Source organism: Oncorhynchus mykiss, chromosome 12 (genome assembly GCF_013265735.2).
Source record: "Oncorhynchus mykiss isolate Arlee chromosome 12, USDA_OmykA_1.1, whole genome shotgun sequence".
Classification (NCBI taxonomy): domain Eukaryota; kingdom Metazoa; phylum Chordata; class Actinopteri; order Salmoniformes; family Salmonidae; genus Oncorhynchus; species Oncorhynchus mykiss.
Genome location: NC_048576.1, coordinates 86202737 through 86220101, shown reverse-complemented (window position 1 = coordinate 86220101; position 17365 = coordinate 86202737). Strand labels below are relative to the sequence as shown.

Here is a 17365-nt window from a genome sequence, read left to right as displayed (position 1 = left end):
TGGCCTCCCTACAACGCGAGGGCATGCTCCTGATGAGGTGGCGGATGGTCTCCTGAGGGATCTCCTCCCAGACCTGGACTAAAGCATCCGCCAACTCCTGGACAGTCTGTAGTGCGTTGGCGTTGGTGGATGGAGCGAGACATGATGTCCCAGATGTGCTCAATTGGATTCAGGTCTGGGGAACGGGCGGGCCAGTCCATAGCATCAATGCCTTCCTCTTGCAGGAACTGCTGACACACTCCAGCCACATGAGGTCTAGCATTGTCTTGCATTAGGAGGAACCCAGGGCCAACCGCACCAGCATATGGTCTCACAAGGGGTCTGAGGATCTCATCTCGGTACCTAATGGCAGTCAGGCTACCTCTGGAGAGCACATGGAGGGCTGTTCGGCCCCCCAAAGAAATGCCACCCCACACCATGACTGACCCACCGCCAAACCGGTCATGCTGGAGGATGTTGCAGGCAGCAGAACGTTCTCCACGGCGTCTCCAGACTGTCACATGTGCTCAGTGTGAACCTGCTTTCATCTGTGAAGAGCACAGGGCGCCAGTAGCGAATTTGCCAATCTTGGTGTTCTATGGCAAATGCCAAACGTCCTGCACGGTGTTGGGCTGTAAGCACAACCCCCACCTGTGGACGTCGGGCCCTCATACCACCCTCATGGAGTCTGTTTCTGACCATTTGAGCAAACGCATGCACATTTGTGGCCTGCTTTAGGTCATTTTGCAGGTCTCTGGCAGTGCTCCTCCTTGCCCAAAGGCGGAGGTAGCGGTCCTGCTGCTGGGTTGTTGCCCTCCTACGGCCTCCTCCACGTCTCCTGATATACTGGCCTGTTTCCTGGTAGCGCCTCCATGCTCTGGACACTACGCTGACAAACACAGCAAACCTTCTTGCCACATCTCGCATTGATGTGCCATCCTGGATGAGCTGCACTACCTGAGCCACTTGTGTGGGTTGTAGACTCCATCTCATGCTACCACTAGAGTGGAAGCACCGCCAGCATTCAAAAGTGACCAAAACATCAGCCAGGAAGCATAGGAACTGAGAAGTGGTCTGTGGTACCACCTGCAGAACCACTCCTTTATTGGGGGTGTCTTGCTAAATGCCTATAATTTCCACCTGTTGTCTATTCCATTTGCACAACAGCATGTGACATTTATTGTCAATCAGTGTTGCTTCCTAAGTGGACAGTTTGATTTCACAGAAGTGTGATTGACTTGGAGTTACATTGTGTTGTTTAAGTGTTCCCTTTATTTTTTTGAGAAGTGTAGTAGAGAGTGATTTATTTCAGCTTTTATTTCTTTCATCACATTCCCATTTGGTCAGAAGTTTACATACACTCAATTTGTATTTGGTAGCATTGCCTTTAAATTGTACAACTTGGGTCAAACGTTTTGGGTAGCCTTCCACAAGCTTCCCACAATAAGTTGGGTGAATTTTGGCCTATTCCTCCTGACAGAGCGGGTGTAACTGAGTCACGTTTGCAGGCCTCCTTGTTCGCACATGCTTTTTCAGTTCCGCCCACAAATTGTCTATGGGATTGAGGTCAGGGCTTTGTGATGGCCACTCCAAGACCCATTTGCGACCAAGCTTTAACTTCCTGACTGATGTCTTGAGATGTTGATTCAATATATCCACATAATTTCCCTTCCTCATGAATCCATCTATTTTGTGAAGTGCACCAGTCACTCCTGCAGCAAAGCACCCCCACAACATGATGCTGCCACCCCCATGCTTCACGGTTGGGATGGTGTTCTTCAGCTTACAAGCCTCCTCTTTTTACTCCAAACATAACAATTGTCATTATGGCCAAACAGTTCTACTTTTGTTTCATCAGACCAGAGGACATTTCTCCAAAAAGTACAATCTTTGTCCCCATGTGCAGTTGCAAACAGTAGTCTGGCTTTTTTATGGCGGTATTGGAGCAGTGGCTTCTTCCTTGCCGAGCGGCCTTTCAGGTTATGTCGATATATGACTCGTTTTACTGTGGATATGGATACTTTTGTACCGGTTTCCTCCAGGATCTTCACATGGTACTTTGCTGTTGTTCTGGGATTGATTTGCACTTTTCGCACCAAAGTACGTTCATCTCTAGGAGACAGAACGCGTCTCCTTCCTGAGCGGTATGACCGCTGCGTGGTCCCATGGTGTTTATACTTACATACTATTGTTTGTACAGATGAACGTGGTACCTTCAGGCGTTTGGAAATTGCTCCCAAGGATGAACCAGACTTGTGGAAGTCTACAATTTATTTTCTGAGGTCTTGGCTGATTTATTTTGATTTTCCCATGATGTCAAGCAATGAGGCACTGAGTTTGAAGGTAGGCCTTGAAATACATGGGGCGGCAGGGTAGCCTAGTGGTTAGAGTGTTGGAAGGTTGCAAGTTCAAACCCCTGAGCTGACAAGGTACAAATCTGTCGTTCTGCCCCTGAACAGGCAGTTAACCCACTGTTCCTAGGCAGTCATTGAAAATAAGAATTTGTTCTTAACTAACTTGCCTAGTTTAAAAAAAGGTAAAATAAAACATCCACAGGTACACCTCAAATTATGTCAACAAGCCTATCAGCTTCTAAAGCCAATTTCCTGGAATTTTCCAAGCTGTTTAAAGGCACAGTCAATTTAGTTTATGTAAACTTCTGATCCACTGGAATTTTTGATACAGTGAATTATAAGTGAAATAATCTGTGTCTGTAAACAATTGTTGGACCAATGACTTGTGTCATGCAAAGTAGATGTCCTAACCGACTTGCCAAAACTATAGTTTGGTAACAAGAAATTTGTGGAGTGTTTGAAAAACAAGTTTTAATGACTCCAACCTAAGTGTATGTAAACTTCCGACTTCAACTGTATATCTAGAAATGAGTTTTTGTTCATCAACCAAGTTGAACACACCCATCTTGTTCCATGACTGTTATATTTGTCGCAGGCTCCAATCTAGTGACTCGGTACCTACTGACACTGGGTGAAAAAGAGAAAGAAAGAGGGAGAAAATGAGAATCTCAAATGAAGGGCCTCTGTGTGTGTGTGTTTACTCCAGGCTGTGTGTTTTGATACCGCTGGCTGTAGTAGAAGTTGAGCACATTGTAAGAGGTAATGTAACAGGCACCAAGGACCAAGGAGACCAGGATGGAGAGGATGGCCAGAGCAGAGAGCACACACAGCAGACTGACCCCTCCTAGGGATAGCAGAAACACTGGAGGGAGAGGGAGGAGGTAGGAATAATAAGGAAAAACATGAGTAAAAAAGGGTTTCAGTATTAGCCACCATCATTGTCCCTGATAGACAGGCATTCAGATTAGTTGTTATACTACACAGCTGGGAAGAGTGTATTGTCACTGTAGTAGTGGACAGTAGGTATTGTATAGATAGTATAGGGACTTACCCTCCAATAAAACGAAACCCACAGTGGCACCAATGAATGTAACAGTGGCAAAGGTCAGGAAAATCCCAATGGGTACAGTGGCCATGGAGCCAAATACCAACACAGCCAGGGCTAAGAATGGGTGGCCATTGAGGTACTGCCCCATTGATGTGTTCATCAGCGCTGCCACCTATTGAGGAGAGAGAGAAGGGTCATGAACATGCTTCACATTACCTTTTGTCCTATTAAGAAGTAATACATGTGTTACTGTTAGACCAAGAGCTTTTAACAGTGTTGCTAAAGAGGATACATGGTGCACTGTTACCTTGGGGTCTTTGTAAAGGCTGTCCATCATGCTACTCAAACTGTCTCGAAGCTGCAGTAGCCCTTTGGGGATTGTTGTCACATTGTTGCACTGCATTGTTAGGTTTCTATCATGCACAGAAGAATTGGAAGAAGAGGATAAGGGGAGGAGGGGGTGAGGGATACATTTACAAATAAATAAATGTCGCTATGTCACATAGTTTAGCCACCTCTCATGGAGACACACATATGAATACCGAGTATCTAGCTAGCTCACTTATAAGTCTATTTCAGCAAAGCGCCTTGATGACACATCAGCTAGCGTTAGTAGTAACAGTTAGCTGGGTTTCTTGGTTTGTTTACTTTCACTAACGTTAGCCTAGCTGAATAGCTAAAGCTATTTCCAACGACTTGCTAGCTAAAAAAGCGAGCAACACATTGAGTTACTCCTCAATTCCACACAATTTTAATTTTAACACAGTTAATCGTGTAGTTTGCTACTAATCCAAACGTTTTGCAAAACTGTTCGTTACCTTCTTCTTCTATAATATTATGGCGGTCCGCAAACAAACGTTATCGTTGAATGCCGCCACTTACTGTACTGGAGTGTCTAGTCAATCACAGTTTACGGACTAAAGAACCAAACATTAAGAACAACTAAACCCTCCTTTCTAATCCTTTACTACTTTGTTCGTTATCTACCGGCCAGGAAGTGTGCCGACTGGTTTGAAGCTGTGTGTGAACTATCGCGAGGTTAATAAAAAGGTGTAAAATGCAAAGAACAAAAATTACTAGGACTGAAAAGCATGGCTGACTGATACATAGAAATAGAACTAATAGAACAAACAACACATTCAATAAATTTGCATCCAAATTATCTACCGTTCTCCCCAAGTGTACATAGTGAGGAATAGGCAGTGGTCAGTCAAAAAAAATACAACAAAAAAAATCTTATATAAAGGACAACAGACAGAATCAAGGCTTGGACTGCAACCCTGCAGTCTTGAGGCAAATACTACATCCCTTTCTTCACAGATAAAATTACATAACTGTTGATGAGAACTGCACCTGTTTCTGGGAAATCATATGATACTGTAATACGAAAGTAAAATATCTAAATTATGTAAGAGCCCAGGCAGCCAATAGATAACAATATGGAAGATCTCTATGCTGAGTGTGTTCACTGTGTGTGATATATCCCCTTCAGTGAGAGTGAGGGTAGTCTGGACACAAAAATAATTGGAATTAATTTTTTAAATAAATAAATACAATATAAATATAGGACAAAACACACATCACAACAAGAGAGACCCAACACTACATAAAGAGAGACCTAAGACAACAACATAACAAGGCAGCAAAACATGACAACACAGCATGGTAGCAACACAACATGACAACAACATGGTAGCAACACAACATGATAGCAGCACAAAAACAAAGTACAAATATTATTGGGCAAAGTCAACAGCACAAAGGTCAAGAAGGTAGAGTCAACAAGACATCATACAAAGCATCCGCAACTGTCTGTAAGAGTGTCAAAGATTGAGGCTTTGAATGAAGATATTGAGATAAAACTGTCCAGTTTGAGTGTTTGTTGCAGCTCTTCCCAGTCGCTAGCTGCAGAGAACTGAAAAGAGGAGCGATCCAGGGAAGTGTGTGCTTTGGGGATGTTTAACAGAATGTGACTGGCAGAATGGGTGTTGTATGTGGAGAATAAGGGCTGCAGTAGGTATCTCAGATAGGAGGTGTGAGGTCTAAGAGGGTTTTATAAATAAGCATCAACCAGTGGGTCTTTGCGATGGGTATACAGAGATGACCAGTTTACAGAGGAGTATAGAGTGCAGTGATGTGTCCTATAAGGAGCATTGGTGGCAAATCTGATGGCCGAATGGTAAAGTACATCTAGCCGCTCGAGAGCACCCTTACCTGCCGATCTATAAATTATGTCTCCGTAATTTAGCATGGGTAGGATGGTCATTTGAATAGTTTGGCAGCTAGGGTGAAAGAGGAGTGATTACGATAGAGGAAACCAAGTCTAGATTTACATTTAGCCTGCAGCTTTGATATGTGCTGAGAGAAGGACAGTGCACCGTCTAGCCATACTCCCAAGTACTTGTATGAGGTGACTACCTCTAAACCCTCAGAGGTAGTAATAACACCTGTGGGAAGAGGGGCATTCTTCTTACCAAACCACATGACCTTTGTTTTGGAGGTGTTCAGAACAAGGTTAAGGGTAGAGAAAGCTTGTTGGACACTAAGACATCTTTGTCGTGGAGCATTTAACACAACATCTGGGGAGGGGCCAGCTGAGTATAAGACTGTCTCATCTGCATATAAATGGATGAGAGAGTTTCCTACTGCCTGAGGTATGTTGGTTGATGTAATTTGAGAAGAGCGTGGGGCCTATATTTGAGTCTTGGGGTACTCCCTTGGTGACAGGCAGTGGCTGAGACAACATATTTTCAGACTTTATACACTGTACTCATGAGCGAGGTAGTTAGCAAAGCAGGACAAAGACCTCTCAGAGACAGCAATACTCCTTAGCCGGCCCACAAGAATAGAATGGTCTACCGTGTCAAAGTCAATAAAAATAGCAGCACAATATTGCTTAGAATCAAGGGCAAATGGTGACATCATTGAGGACCTTTAAGGTTGCAGTGACACATCCATAACCTGAGCGGAAACCAGATTGCATACCCGAGAGAATACTATAGACATCAAGAAAGCCAGTCAGTTGATTATTGACAAGTTTTTCCAACATTTTTGATAAACAGGGAAAAATAGAAATAGGCCTATAACAGTTAGGATCAGCTTGATCTTCACCTTTAAATAAAGGACACCAGACTGATACCTATCAGGATTATTTGTGAGGATAACATCGAGGAGAGTAGCCTTTTCTGGGTGTTTGGAGTCATACCTTGTGGGATTGGTGATAATCGGATAAATTTTAAGGGAGTCCCATTGCTTTGAGACTTGGTCAGGTTGTTTAAGCACGTCCCAGTTTAGGTCACCTAGCAGGACAAAATCAGACTTGGTGTAAGGGGCCAGGAGAGAGCTTAGGGCAGATAGGGTACAGGCCGGTGCTGAATTTTTGTAAAAAATGTTTTACCTTTATTTAACTAGGCAAGTCAGTTAAGAACAAATTCTTATTTTCAATGACGGCCTATGAACAGTGGGTTAACTGCCTGTTCAGGGGCAGAACGACAGATTTGTACCTTGTCAGCTCAGGATTTTGAGCTTGCAACCTTCCTGTCACTGATGTAGGACGATACCACCCAACAACGGTCAACAAAAAGCTATTTTAAAGTTTAATGCTTAAAACCAGCAAATCAAATTGTTTGGGGATAGACTTGGTAGAGACAACCGAGCACTGAAGGTGATCCTTGGTAAAGATTTCCACTCCCCCACCTTTGGAAGATCTGTCTTGCCGAAAAGCCTTATAACCAGAAAGGTTAACATCAGTGTTCAAAACACTCTTCCTTAACCACATCTCAGTAATGACCAACACATGATCAGGTAAGATGAATACAAAGCCGACGAGAGGTTAGAATAGGATGGGAGGCCAAAAGTCTGTGTAACCAATACAGAGTCAGAGTCCCGAGTGTTGGAACAAACATAGTCTGTCCCACAGTTTGATAAAGAAAGTTTGTAGTCAACAAAGTACGCAGGAGTCATGAGGCAAATAGAACAATGCACAATATTAAAAAATATATATATAACGACTTGGGGCTAGCCATTCTAAGGTCAGAGTCACTCGCACCAACAGTGCGTGTGTGGTGGAGGCGAGCGAAAGCTCGGGAGAGAGGGGTGAATGTGGTGGAGGTACCTGTACCAGACAGGGGGAGACAGACCAGGGAGAGAGGGGAGTGTGGTGGGGGTACCTGTACCAGACAGAGGGAGACAGGCCAGGGAGAGAGGGGTGAATGTGGTGGAGGTACCTGTACCAGACAGGGGGAGACAGGCCAGGGAGAGAGGGGTGAATGTGATGGAGGTACCTGTACCAGACAGGGGGAGACAGGCCAGGGAGAGAGGGGTGAATGTGGTGGAGGTACCTGTACCAGACAGGGGGAGACAGGCCAGGGAGAGAGGGGTGAATGTGGTGGAGGTACCTGTACCAGACAGGGGGAGACAGGCCAGGGAGAGAGGGGTGAATGTGGTGGAGGTACCTGTACCAGACAGGGGGAGACAGGCCAGGGCAGACGGTGAACAGATCGCCAGGTGGAATCCAAGCAGCAGTGCAGCAGGCAACAGGAGTAGGTGTCACACCACCTTGGGAGAAGCCTTTATTTCTGGAGGCAGATTCCTTGTAGAAAATGCCAGTGAATGGTCTTTGAACAGCAGGAGGGGGCTTCAGAGGACGCTTCAAAGACTCCTGGCACTGGTTGGGCCAAAAGCCCTTTTACTTCACACCTTAGTGCTAATTGTATTTGTATCTGGTCTGTCCTTTCAAGCCTGGGAGCTCAGTTCCAGGTTGGAATGGTGTCCTCAGGTCTCTGCTGTTTGCTTGCTAGAGCACCCTCTGTGTAGCTTGAAAAAAGAAAATCTTGGAAGCAGTAATCTCTACAGTTAATTGTGGTCAAAATCTGGAGCGAAGGCCATGCTGCGGAGAGGAGCATCCTGCATATGTACCTGCCAAAAAATCCAAGTTCATCTAACTCCAAGTCTATCCTTTTGTAAAAAACATGTTGAAAGATGTGAGAACTCACATTAAGCTGTGTCTCTCTCTGAGTGGGGCGTGTCCTCTACAATTCTACAAATCCATACCCACACATGCAGTCAGGCCCTAGGCTTTTGGGGGCCCTAAGCCCAAAATTTTGACTTTTTAACGTTCATTTCCTGCAATCTTAGAGATTGACGAGAGTCGTAGAGAAAATATTTCAGTTTTAAAGCAAGTTTGATGCGTTTCTACACATTTTTCCATGTGGCTGAGGGAGCATTTAGCAGTTTTACAGGTAATGCCTTGCAATTCTACACATTTTGCCATAGGGTGCAGAGAAATGTTTGCCGTTTTTAGGCAAATTTCCTGAAATTCTACATATTTTTGCCTTGACTTATGGTATGTTGGTATGATATCTGAGTGATTGTTACTTACCAGAGCTGGCTAGGCTAACTTGCTGACATGAGCTAATTGAGTGACTGTCAGTGACCCCAACTGAATTCCTAATATTTGGAAAGTGATCTGCGGGCTGTGCCGCCTTTTACCGAATTCCTTGCATAGAGCATTACCTTTGGCCAAGGGTGTGCTGGTATATGCAATCTCAGTGGTACATTTCCTGCTATCACAAAGAACAACGGGCAGTGCGTGTTTTTGTGCGATGCGAAAGATCTATGCTGGCTAGACCGTATCTCTCCCAGTCTTGGTTCACCACCTGGGGATGAAGCCTCCAATCCCTGTACAGGGGATTCCCTCTGGACAACAAGTTCGCTCTCACATGCAATACGCCTGGGACATGACTCACGTGTGGTGAAAGTAGTTGTGCCCTGTTCCACAAAATAATCTTGACAGCTATTCTGTGTAGATGCAGAGAGTGAGTGCCACCCTGGCAGTTGATGTATGCCACCACAGTCGTATTCTCTGTCCCAACAAGGTCTTACAGTCTCACTGCAGAATTAGACATTCATCCACGTTCTCCAAATGTCAAATTTCAAAGTTGTTCCGAATGTAACATTTTAACGTTTTTTAGTTAGTCCTGCTGCTCTGTATCGTTCCATGTCTCCAAACATCAAATTTTGAAGCTAAGGATTAAATTTAGGCATTCATAACGAATGGTTAGCGGAAGGGTTAAGGTTTGGGATAGGGTTAAAACCCAAAATAAAAAAACAACTGGGATCAGACACATAACCTTCTGATCCAGAGTTGCAGTCATTCCAATGGGTAAGGGTTAAGGTTAGGGATACGGTTGAACAGGGAGAGGCACTGTTGGAACAATATTATGTGGCCGTCCGATAGCGTAGCCCGGTAAGAGAGAGAACCCAGTATTCTATTCTCTGTGTGGGCATCAAACAGCTCTTTTTCTGTTTGATCTTGAACCATAACTCGTTGAGGTGGATTACAAGGGAAGCCGTGTTTCGTACCGCTTACTTGGGTGCTATATACACACTTGCTGAATGTACGGGAAGCTCGGGCTAGCCCGAAGGGAACAGTAAGGTATTCATAGGCTGTGCCTTCAAAGGCGAACCTGAAAAACTTCCAGTGTGCTGGCAGAATATTTATGTGAAAAGAAGCATCCTGAGGTCGACTGAAGTGAACCAGTTGCCTCGACAAATAGAGAAAGACAGCATATTGATAGTAAGCATATGGAACGTGAACTTCCTCAGGAAGCTATTAAGGAACCAACCGTATGTCCAAAAGGGACCAGGAAGTACCGGGAGTAAAAGCCTAGATGGCTCTCTGCCACTGGTATTACTCTACCCCTTTGATTAATAGAGAGGAAATGACGCAATTATGCAGTCTGAGTCACCATTTGCTATTGAAACCAGAACTCTGTTGATAACAGGTGGCTTCATAGAGAACTGAAGTCTGTACCCCTTTATGACTATGTACAAGACCCAGGGCTGGAATGCCAGTTCCCTGCTCTTGCGGTTAGTCGCCTACAAGTCTGATGACTCTGGCAAACCAGTGTCATATTTTTGCTCTGTACCCTAGGCAAGATGCCTGGATGCAACATACTTTTGTATTACAAAGCACAGTGTTAAAACACTGGGATTTGGGGACGGTGCTTGGTGGCAACTGGCAATTTGTCTTCCTGCCTCGATTGCTTGTGAAAGCGCTGATGAGAGAGCTATGGCACTGGTGGTGAGACCCCCCCATCTTCCCTGTGAGCGGATGCATAGAGATTAGCTGCTCTATATGAGCGGCAGGGTTTTAAAAGTGCGTACGTGGCGAGAGTCTGTGCTCCAGCCGAGAGGAGGCAGGCCAGGACAAGGAGTGAACTGTTGGATGCTCCTCAGAAGCCACTTCTTTCACCCTAAGGGACTCAGGCTGCAGGACACTGATGTGGTAGCAACGAAGGACCGCTTCCCCTACTGTCAGCCTCTGTTTGGAGAGCCAAACTGTGGGTTAGCTGCCTGCTGCATTTCTGGGGGTTTTGAGTTACGCAAAACCCTGAAGCCCTGGCTTGTGGAAGGGGAGACCGGGTTACCACAGTACCCAGGTCTACTGGGCAAGCAGAAGTTGAAGGCTTCACCTTCATTCTTGCCGAGTTTGCACTTCTGCTGCATGGCAGCAACAGTTAATTCGGTACTATGGGAACATCAAGGAAATCTGCCTCTTCTTTGTACGAGAGGTTGGACAATTTGAACCACAAGGCTCTCTCCCCCGCGCGCCATAAGACTCATGGTGCACCCACAGCCTCTGGAGGCTTGGAAGTTGAGATCTGCAATGACGCAGATCTTGTCCCATTGGCCCTGGTTGGCTGTGCCTTTGACTTAGAGAATGCTCATCTCTTGTAACAAATCGACCTGGTAAGCCAACAGTAGAGACGTTACGTTCAACGCCGGAACTGAACATGCCACAGACACGTATACTTTTTGGAATATGTAGGCGGTGAAGCACTCCATCTTCCCAGGGAGATCAGTGCTGTTCATAGTTTCCTCCCATTGAACCAGTCCCTCTTGGCGCTGCCACCCCCCATGGGTGCAGGCCATGTATTTGTCATCGGGTGCTGATGTGCGCTGAGGGAGGAAGAGGACCTCGAGCCAATGGTCTTGAATCTCCTTTTCCTCCTCTCCCTACTTTCACTTCTCGTCCTCCTTGCTGTTTCATCTTGATACAGCAAATCGAGGACCCCGTATTCCATAAGGCTATGGTATGTGGGGTAGCCTCAAGACAAGTCTTGTTTGGGGGCTGCTCTGCACACTCGCCAATGGAGGGAGTTTGCAGGCAGTGCCCTACAATGTACACAGTACTTGTATTAGTAAGCAAGTAAATCCAAGACACTCAATTTAGAATGTATGTTACGTTTCGTATGGTATGGTATGTATTAATTTGTGGCTGTCCATCACGCCTTTTGTATGATATGTTAGGAATTTGCAAAACATACAATATGTTATGAATTTGCTAAATTTACAATATTTTACAAAATCTGCAAAACTTATGTTATGTTATGAATTCTAGCTAGGTGGCTAGGATAATAATGTTAGCTAGCTGGTTAACGTTAGCTAGTCAGCTAGCCTGCTAAATAGCGACTTTCGTAACTTTGTCTATATATTAACTAACATATTCCTCTCAACTGTACATTTTTTGCATGATTCGTTATGACGTTTTAATTACTTACATTTGCTTCCATCCTAGTATTTTTGTCAGCCATCTTTGCTGAAGAATGTCTCCAGCCTAGGGTCGCATACCGTCAAATTAGTCATGGGAACCACTCGATATGATTGGTCATCGCCCAGTGGTCGTCGAAGGTGATTTGCATCAAGTTGGGAAATGTTTAACTTTTTACACCCTCCCACGCCACATTTATGCCACCCAACGGTCCCCCACCCTCTCCGCTTCCCAAGGCTTTTCTTCCATTGAAAATAAATGGGAAGCGGTGTTTCACCGCATGGCACCACATGCTAGTGTACACGGCGGGGCAAAAGAGCTTTCATTGTCTGCTTATATACCCCCTTTATTTATCCTACAGTTCTGACTTGGTGTACAGGGAGAATACTGTAAGAACGGCCCATGTTCTGAATTCTGTCCTGTACATTTCAAAGTCTTAGCTTGCTCATTCATGTCTTAATTGAAATTACGTATTGCCTCTTATCCGCTCTTCATTCCCTTATACCATAGTTTGTACATCTCAATTTTCAGTAGAAACCACATTAGTTTAAGCAAGTCAGCCATATCCGCTATGTTTCTTAAAAAGGCAGTAAATGAGGTTGAATATCTGTTTCATTGCCAGACAAGACTCCCCTGATAGCCAGGTGTAGCTGTGGTAAGGATTAACTCCATGGTCCTGAAAAGAAAGCTCTGCTGTTGGAACATCTTTATATAGGCCCTAAAAGTTTGTGGGCACTATTTGTCACTGTTATAGTGCAGTTAATGTATTGTTTAATGTTGTGTAGTGGCTTTGCTGGCACACATCTAAAACATTCTTTGGGAGTTTGCCCCACCACGATTTACATGTTAAAATCACCACTGAGAACAGGGTTTCCCAAACTCAGTACTGGAGCACTACACAGCTGATTAAAATAATCAACTCATCATTGTTATTTATTTTATTTCACCTTTATTTAACCAGGTAGGCCAGTTGAGAACAAATTCTCATTTACAACTGCGACCTGGCCAAGATAAAGCAAAGCAGTGCGACACAAACAACACAGAGTTACACATGGGATAAACAAACGTTCAGTCAAAAACACAATAGAAAACTCTATATACAGTGTGTGCAAATGTAAGTAAGATTAGTAAATAGGGCTTAGTGGTGAAATAATTACAATTTAGCAATTAGACACTGGAGTGATGGATGTGCAGAAGATGACTGTGCAAGTAGGGATACTGGGGTGCAAAGGAGAAAAAATAGGAGAAAAAATAATATTATGAGGATGAGGTAATTGGGTTTGCTATTTACAGGTACAATGATCGGTCAGCTGCTCTGACAGCTGATGCTTAAAGTTAGTGAGGGAGATATAAGACTCCAGCTTCAGTGATTTTTGCAATTCGTTGGCAGCAGAGAATTGGAAGGAAAGGCGGAGGAGTTGACTTTGGGGGTGACCATTGAAATATACCTGCTGGTGCGCGTGCTACGGGTGGGTGCTGCTATGGTAAACAGTGAGCTGAAATAAGGCAGGGTTTTACTTAGCAAAAACTTATAGGTGACCTGGAGCCAGTGGGTTTGTCGACGAATATGTAGCGAAGGCCAGCCAATGAGAGCATACAGGTTGCAGTGGTGGGTAGTATATGGAGCTTTGGTGACAAAACAGACGGCACTGTGATAGACTACATCCAATTTGCTGAGTAGAATGTTGGGGGCTATTTTGTAAATGACATTGCTGAAGTCAAGGATCGGTAGGAGAGTCAGTTTTTCGAAGGGTATGTTTTTCGATTCTAGATTTAATTTTGGATTAGAGATGCTTAATGTGAGTCTGGAAGGGGAGTTTACAGTCTAAGCAGACACCTAGGTATTTGTACTTGTCCACATATTCTAAGTCAGAACCGTCCAGAGTAGTGATGCTAGACGGGCGGGCGGGTGCGGGCAGCGATCGGTTGAAGAGCATACATTTAGTTTAACTTTCATTTAAGAGCAGTTGGAGGCCACGGAAGGAGAGTTGTATGGCATTGAAGCTCGTCTGGAGGTTAGTTAACAGTGTCCAAAGAAGGGCCAGAAGTATACAGAATGGTGTCTTCTGTGTTGAGGTGGATCAGAGTCACCAGCAGCAAGACATCCTTGATGTATACAGAGAAAAGAGTTGGTCAGTAGGGAAAAGGGGGGGGGTCAGTAGGGAAAGGGGGGAAAGGGGGGAAACCTAGTGTTGTACAACTGAATGCATTCAACTGAAATGTGTCTTCTGCATTTAGTATGGTGTTTATCAGTGGAAGCTGCTGAGGGGAGGACGGCTCATAATAATGGCTGGAACGGAGCGATTGAATGGCATCAAACACATGGACACCATCTTATCGCATTCCTCTTAATCCGCTCCAGCCATTACCACTAGACTGACCTCCCCAATTAATTAAGGTGCCACCAACCTCCTGTGGTATTTACACATTATGTAGTTGTAATTTTGCATTGTATTTTTACAATATGAAACTGTATGAAAATAAGAAACTTTTTACAATATAAAAATGCGCAGGATCAAAGGATTTACATAAATTCACTGAAAACCTTGCAGTTCCCTTTCTCTCACTAGATCGCATACCTAAACTACAGCCTATGTAGCATATAAAAACATATGTGATTTTGATGATTTTGATGTGATTTTCTGGATTTTTTTTCCTAATTTTGTCTGTCATAGTTGAAGTGTACCTATGATGAAAATTACAGGCCTCTCTCATCTTTTTAAGTGGGAGAACTTGCACAATTGGTGGATGACTAAATACTTTTTTGCCCCACTGTATGTCACGGAATCTCTGAGACAGGGGTACATTGGGCCCTCCATGTCACCCGTCTCCTCGAGTTTCTTTTTTGTGAGGAAAAATGAGGGAGGACTGCGTCCGTGCATTGATTATCGAGGTCTAAATTCGATCACAGTGGGATTTAGTTATCCGCTACCTCTCATCGCTACGGCGGTAGAATCATTCCACGGAGCGCGTTTTTTCACAAAACTGGACCTCAGGAGTATTCGGGGAGGAGACGAGTGGAAAACAGCGTTTAGTACCACATCAGGCCACTATGAGTACCTTGTGATGCCGTATGGGTTAAAGAATGCTCCAGCCGTCTTCCAATCCTTTGTAGATGAGATTCTCAGGGACTTGCACGGGCAGGGTGTGGTGGTATATATTGATGACATCTTCATCTATTCTGCCACACGCGCCGCGCATGTCTCCCTGGTGCGCAAGGTCCTTGGGCGACTGCTGGAGCATGACCTATACGTCAAGGCTGAGAAATGTGTGTTCTCCAAACAAGCCGTTTCCTTCCTGGGTTATCGCATTTCCACCTCGGGGGAGGTGATGGAGTGTGACCGCGTTAACGCCGTGCGTAATTGGCCGACTCTGACCACGGTAAACGAGGTGCAGCGGTTTTTAGGGTTTGCCAATTACTACCGGAGGTTTATCCGGGGTTTGGGCCAAGTGGCGGCGCCCATTACCTCACTGCTGAAGGGGGGGCCGGTGCGTCTATGGTGGTCGGCCGAGGCAGATGGAGCCTTCAACCAGTTGAAGGCGCTGTTAACTGAAGCTCCCGTGTTGGCGCATCCGGACTCTTCGTTAGCATTCATAGTGGAGGTGGATGCGTCCGAGGCTGGGGTTGGAGCCGTGCTGTCACAGCGCTCGGGCACGCCACCAAAACTCCGTCCCTGCGCTTTTTTTTCTAATAAGCTGGGTCCGGCGGAGCGGAACTATGATGTGGGGGACTGGGAGTTACTAGCTATGGTAAAAGCCCTGAAGGTGTGGAGACACTGGCTTGAGGGGGCTAAACACCCTTTCCTCATCTGGACTGACCACCGCAATCTGGAGTATATCCGAGCGGCGAGGAGACTAAATCCGCGTCAGGCTAGGTGGGACATGTTCTTTACACACTTTAGATTTACTATCTCTTATAGACCAGGTTCCCTTAACACTAAGGCCGACGCGCTGTCCTGTCTCTATGACACCGAGGACCGGTCCATCGATCCTACTCCCATCCTTCCAGCCTCTTGGCTGGTGGCCCCGGTGGTATGGGAGGTGGACACGGACATCGAGCGGGCGTTGAGGGTAGAACCTGCGCCTTCACAGTGTCCGACCAGTCTTAGGTACGTGCCGCTTGGTGTCCGTGATCAATTGATTCGGTGGGCTCACACACTACCTTCTTCGGGTCATCCGGGGATTGCGAGGACGGTGCGGGGTCTTAGGGGGAAATACTGGTGGCCCACCTTAGCTAAGGACGTGAGGCTCTATGTCTCCTCCTGTTCGGTATGCGCTCAGATTAACGCTCCTAGGCACCTGCCTAGAGGGAGGTTACAACCCCTCCCGGTTCCACAACGGCCCTGGTCTCATCTATCGGTAGATTTTCTTACTGATCTTCCCCCATCTCAGGGGAACGTTGTGGATCGGTTCTCTAAGTACTGCCGTCTCCTCCCATTGCCTGGTCTCCCTACGGCCCTACAGACTGAGGAGGCTCTACTCACCCACGTCTTCCGGCACTACGGGGTTCCGGAGGACATCGTATCTGATCGAGGTCCCCAGTTCACGTCCCGGGTTTGGAGGGCGTTTATGGAGCATCTGGGGGTCTCGGTAAGCCTTACCTCTGGTTATCACCCCGAGAGTAATGGGCAGGTGGAGAGAGTGAACCAGGAAGTGGGTAGGTTTCTGAGGTTGTATTGCCAGGACCGGCGAGGAGAATGGGCGAGACATTTTAGATCCTTCCCTCCCTCCATCACCTCTACAATGTGATTTTATGGATTTTTTTTCTCATTTTGTCTGTCATAGTTGAAGTGTACCTATGATGGAAATTACAGGCCTCTCTCATCTTTTGAAGTCGGAGAACTTGCATAATTGGTGGCTGACTAGATACTTTTTTGCCCCACTGTATATCTTAAATGTCCAATTCAGTCGTTTTGATCTAAATATCTGATCATTCCTGTGTAACAATACTGCACCTTACTGTGATTGTTTTCAATTAAAATGCTTGAAAAGAAACAAAAAATGCTTCTTGGCAAAAAGCAATTTCTCAAGTAAGAATTTTGCTAGGACTGTCTGGGAGTGGTCTGAGTGGGGAGGGGGAGACAGAAAACTAGGTTTGGAACTATTTCTTATTGGAACTCAATTACCACCTGGTGATGTCACCAGGCAGGCCAAAACTCCATCCCACCAAAACAGGCTGAAATTTCAGATGATATTTCACTTAAAAGGCATCATCATAATGTTCACAATTTCATAGCATTATTCCAACCTCCTAGTGTGGAAATATACAAAACACAGAAAAATCCTGTTTTTGACTGCACTGGGCCTTTAAGTAACCACGTTTTCACGATTTGAATGATACATTAAAGACCTTAACCCAACACCTAGCAACCTTGTCAAGAGGTACCCATGAGGCCATTGGACAGGCATGTACACATAAGGGACTTGGTA

The 17365-nt window shown here is 45.3% G+C and overlaps 1 protein-coding gene across 10 annotated transcripts in view; it reads right to left on the bottom strand.

Annotated features, from left to right (window-relative positions):
* LOC110539018 (lipid droplet assembly factor 1-like) overlaps positions 1 to 17365 on the bottom strand; it is a 51005-nt gene that overhangs the window by 2115 nt on the left and 31525 nt on the right. For 2 of the 10 annotated variants that reach the window (XR_005035169.1, XR_005035170.1), the window contains exons 1-5: positions 4200 to 4622; positions 3689 to 3797; positions 3385 to 3553; positions 3035 to 3195; positions 2895 to 2960 (exon numbers count right to left, since the gene is read on the bottom strand). Coding sequence is in view for 7 of the 10 variants with exons in the window: in XM_036938932.1 (XP_036794827.1) it covers positions 2895 to 2960; positions 3057 to 3195; positions 3385 to 3553; positions 3689 to 3784 (470 nt within the window). In the remaining 3 variants the exon portion in view is untranslated. Of the gene's footprint in view, positions 1 to 2818; positions 2961 to 3034; positions 3196 to 3384; positions 3554 to 3688; positions 3798 to 3896; positions 4168 to 4199; positions 4634 to 17365 lie in introns of those variants that run through there. The other 8 variants (XR_005035168.1, XM_036938932.1, XM_036938937.1 and 5 more) reach the window with 8 other exon arrangements.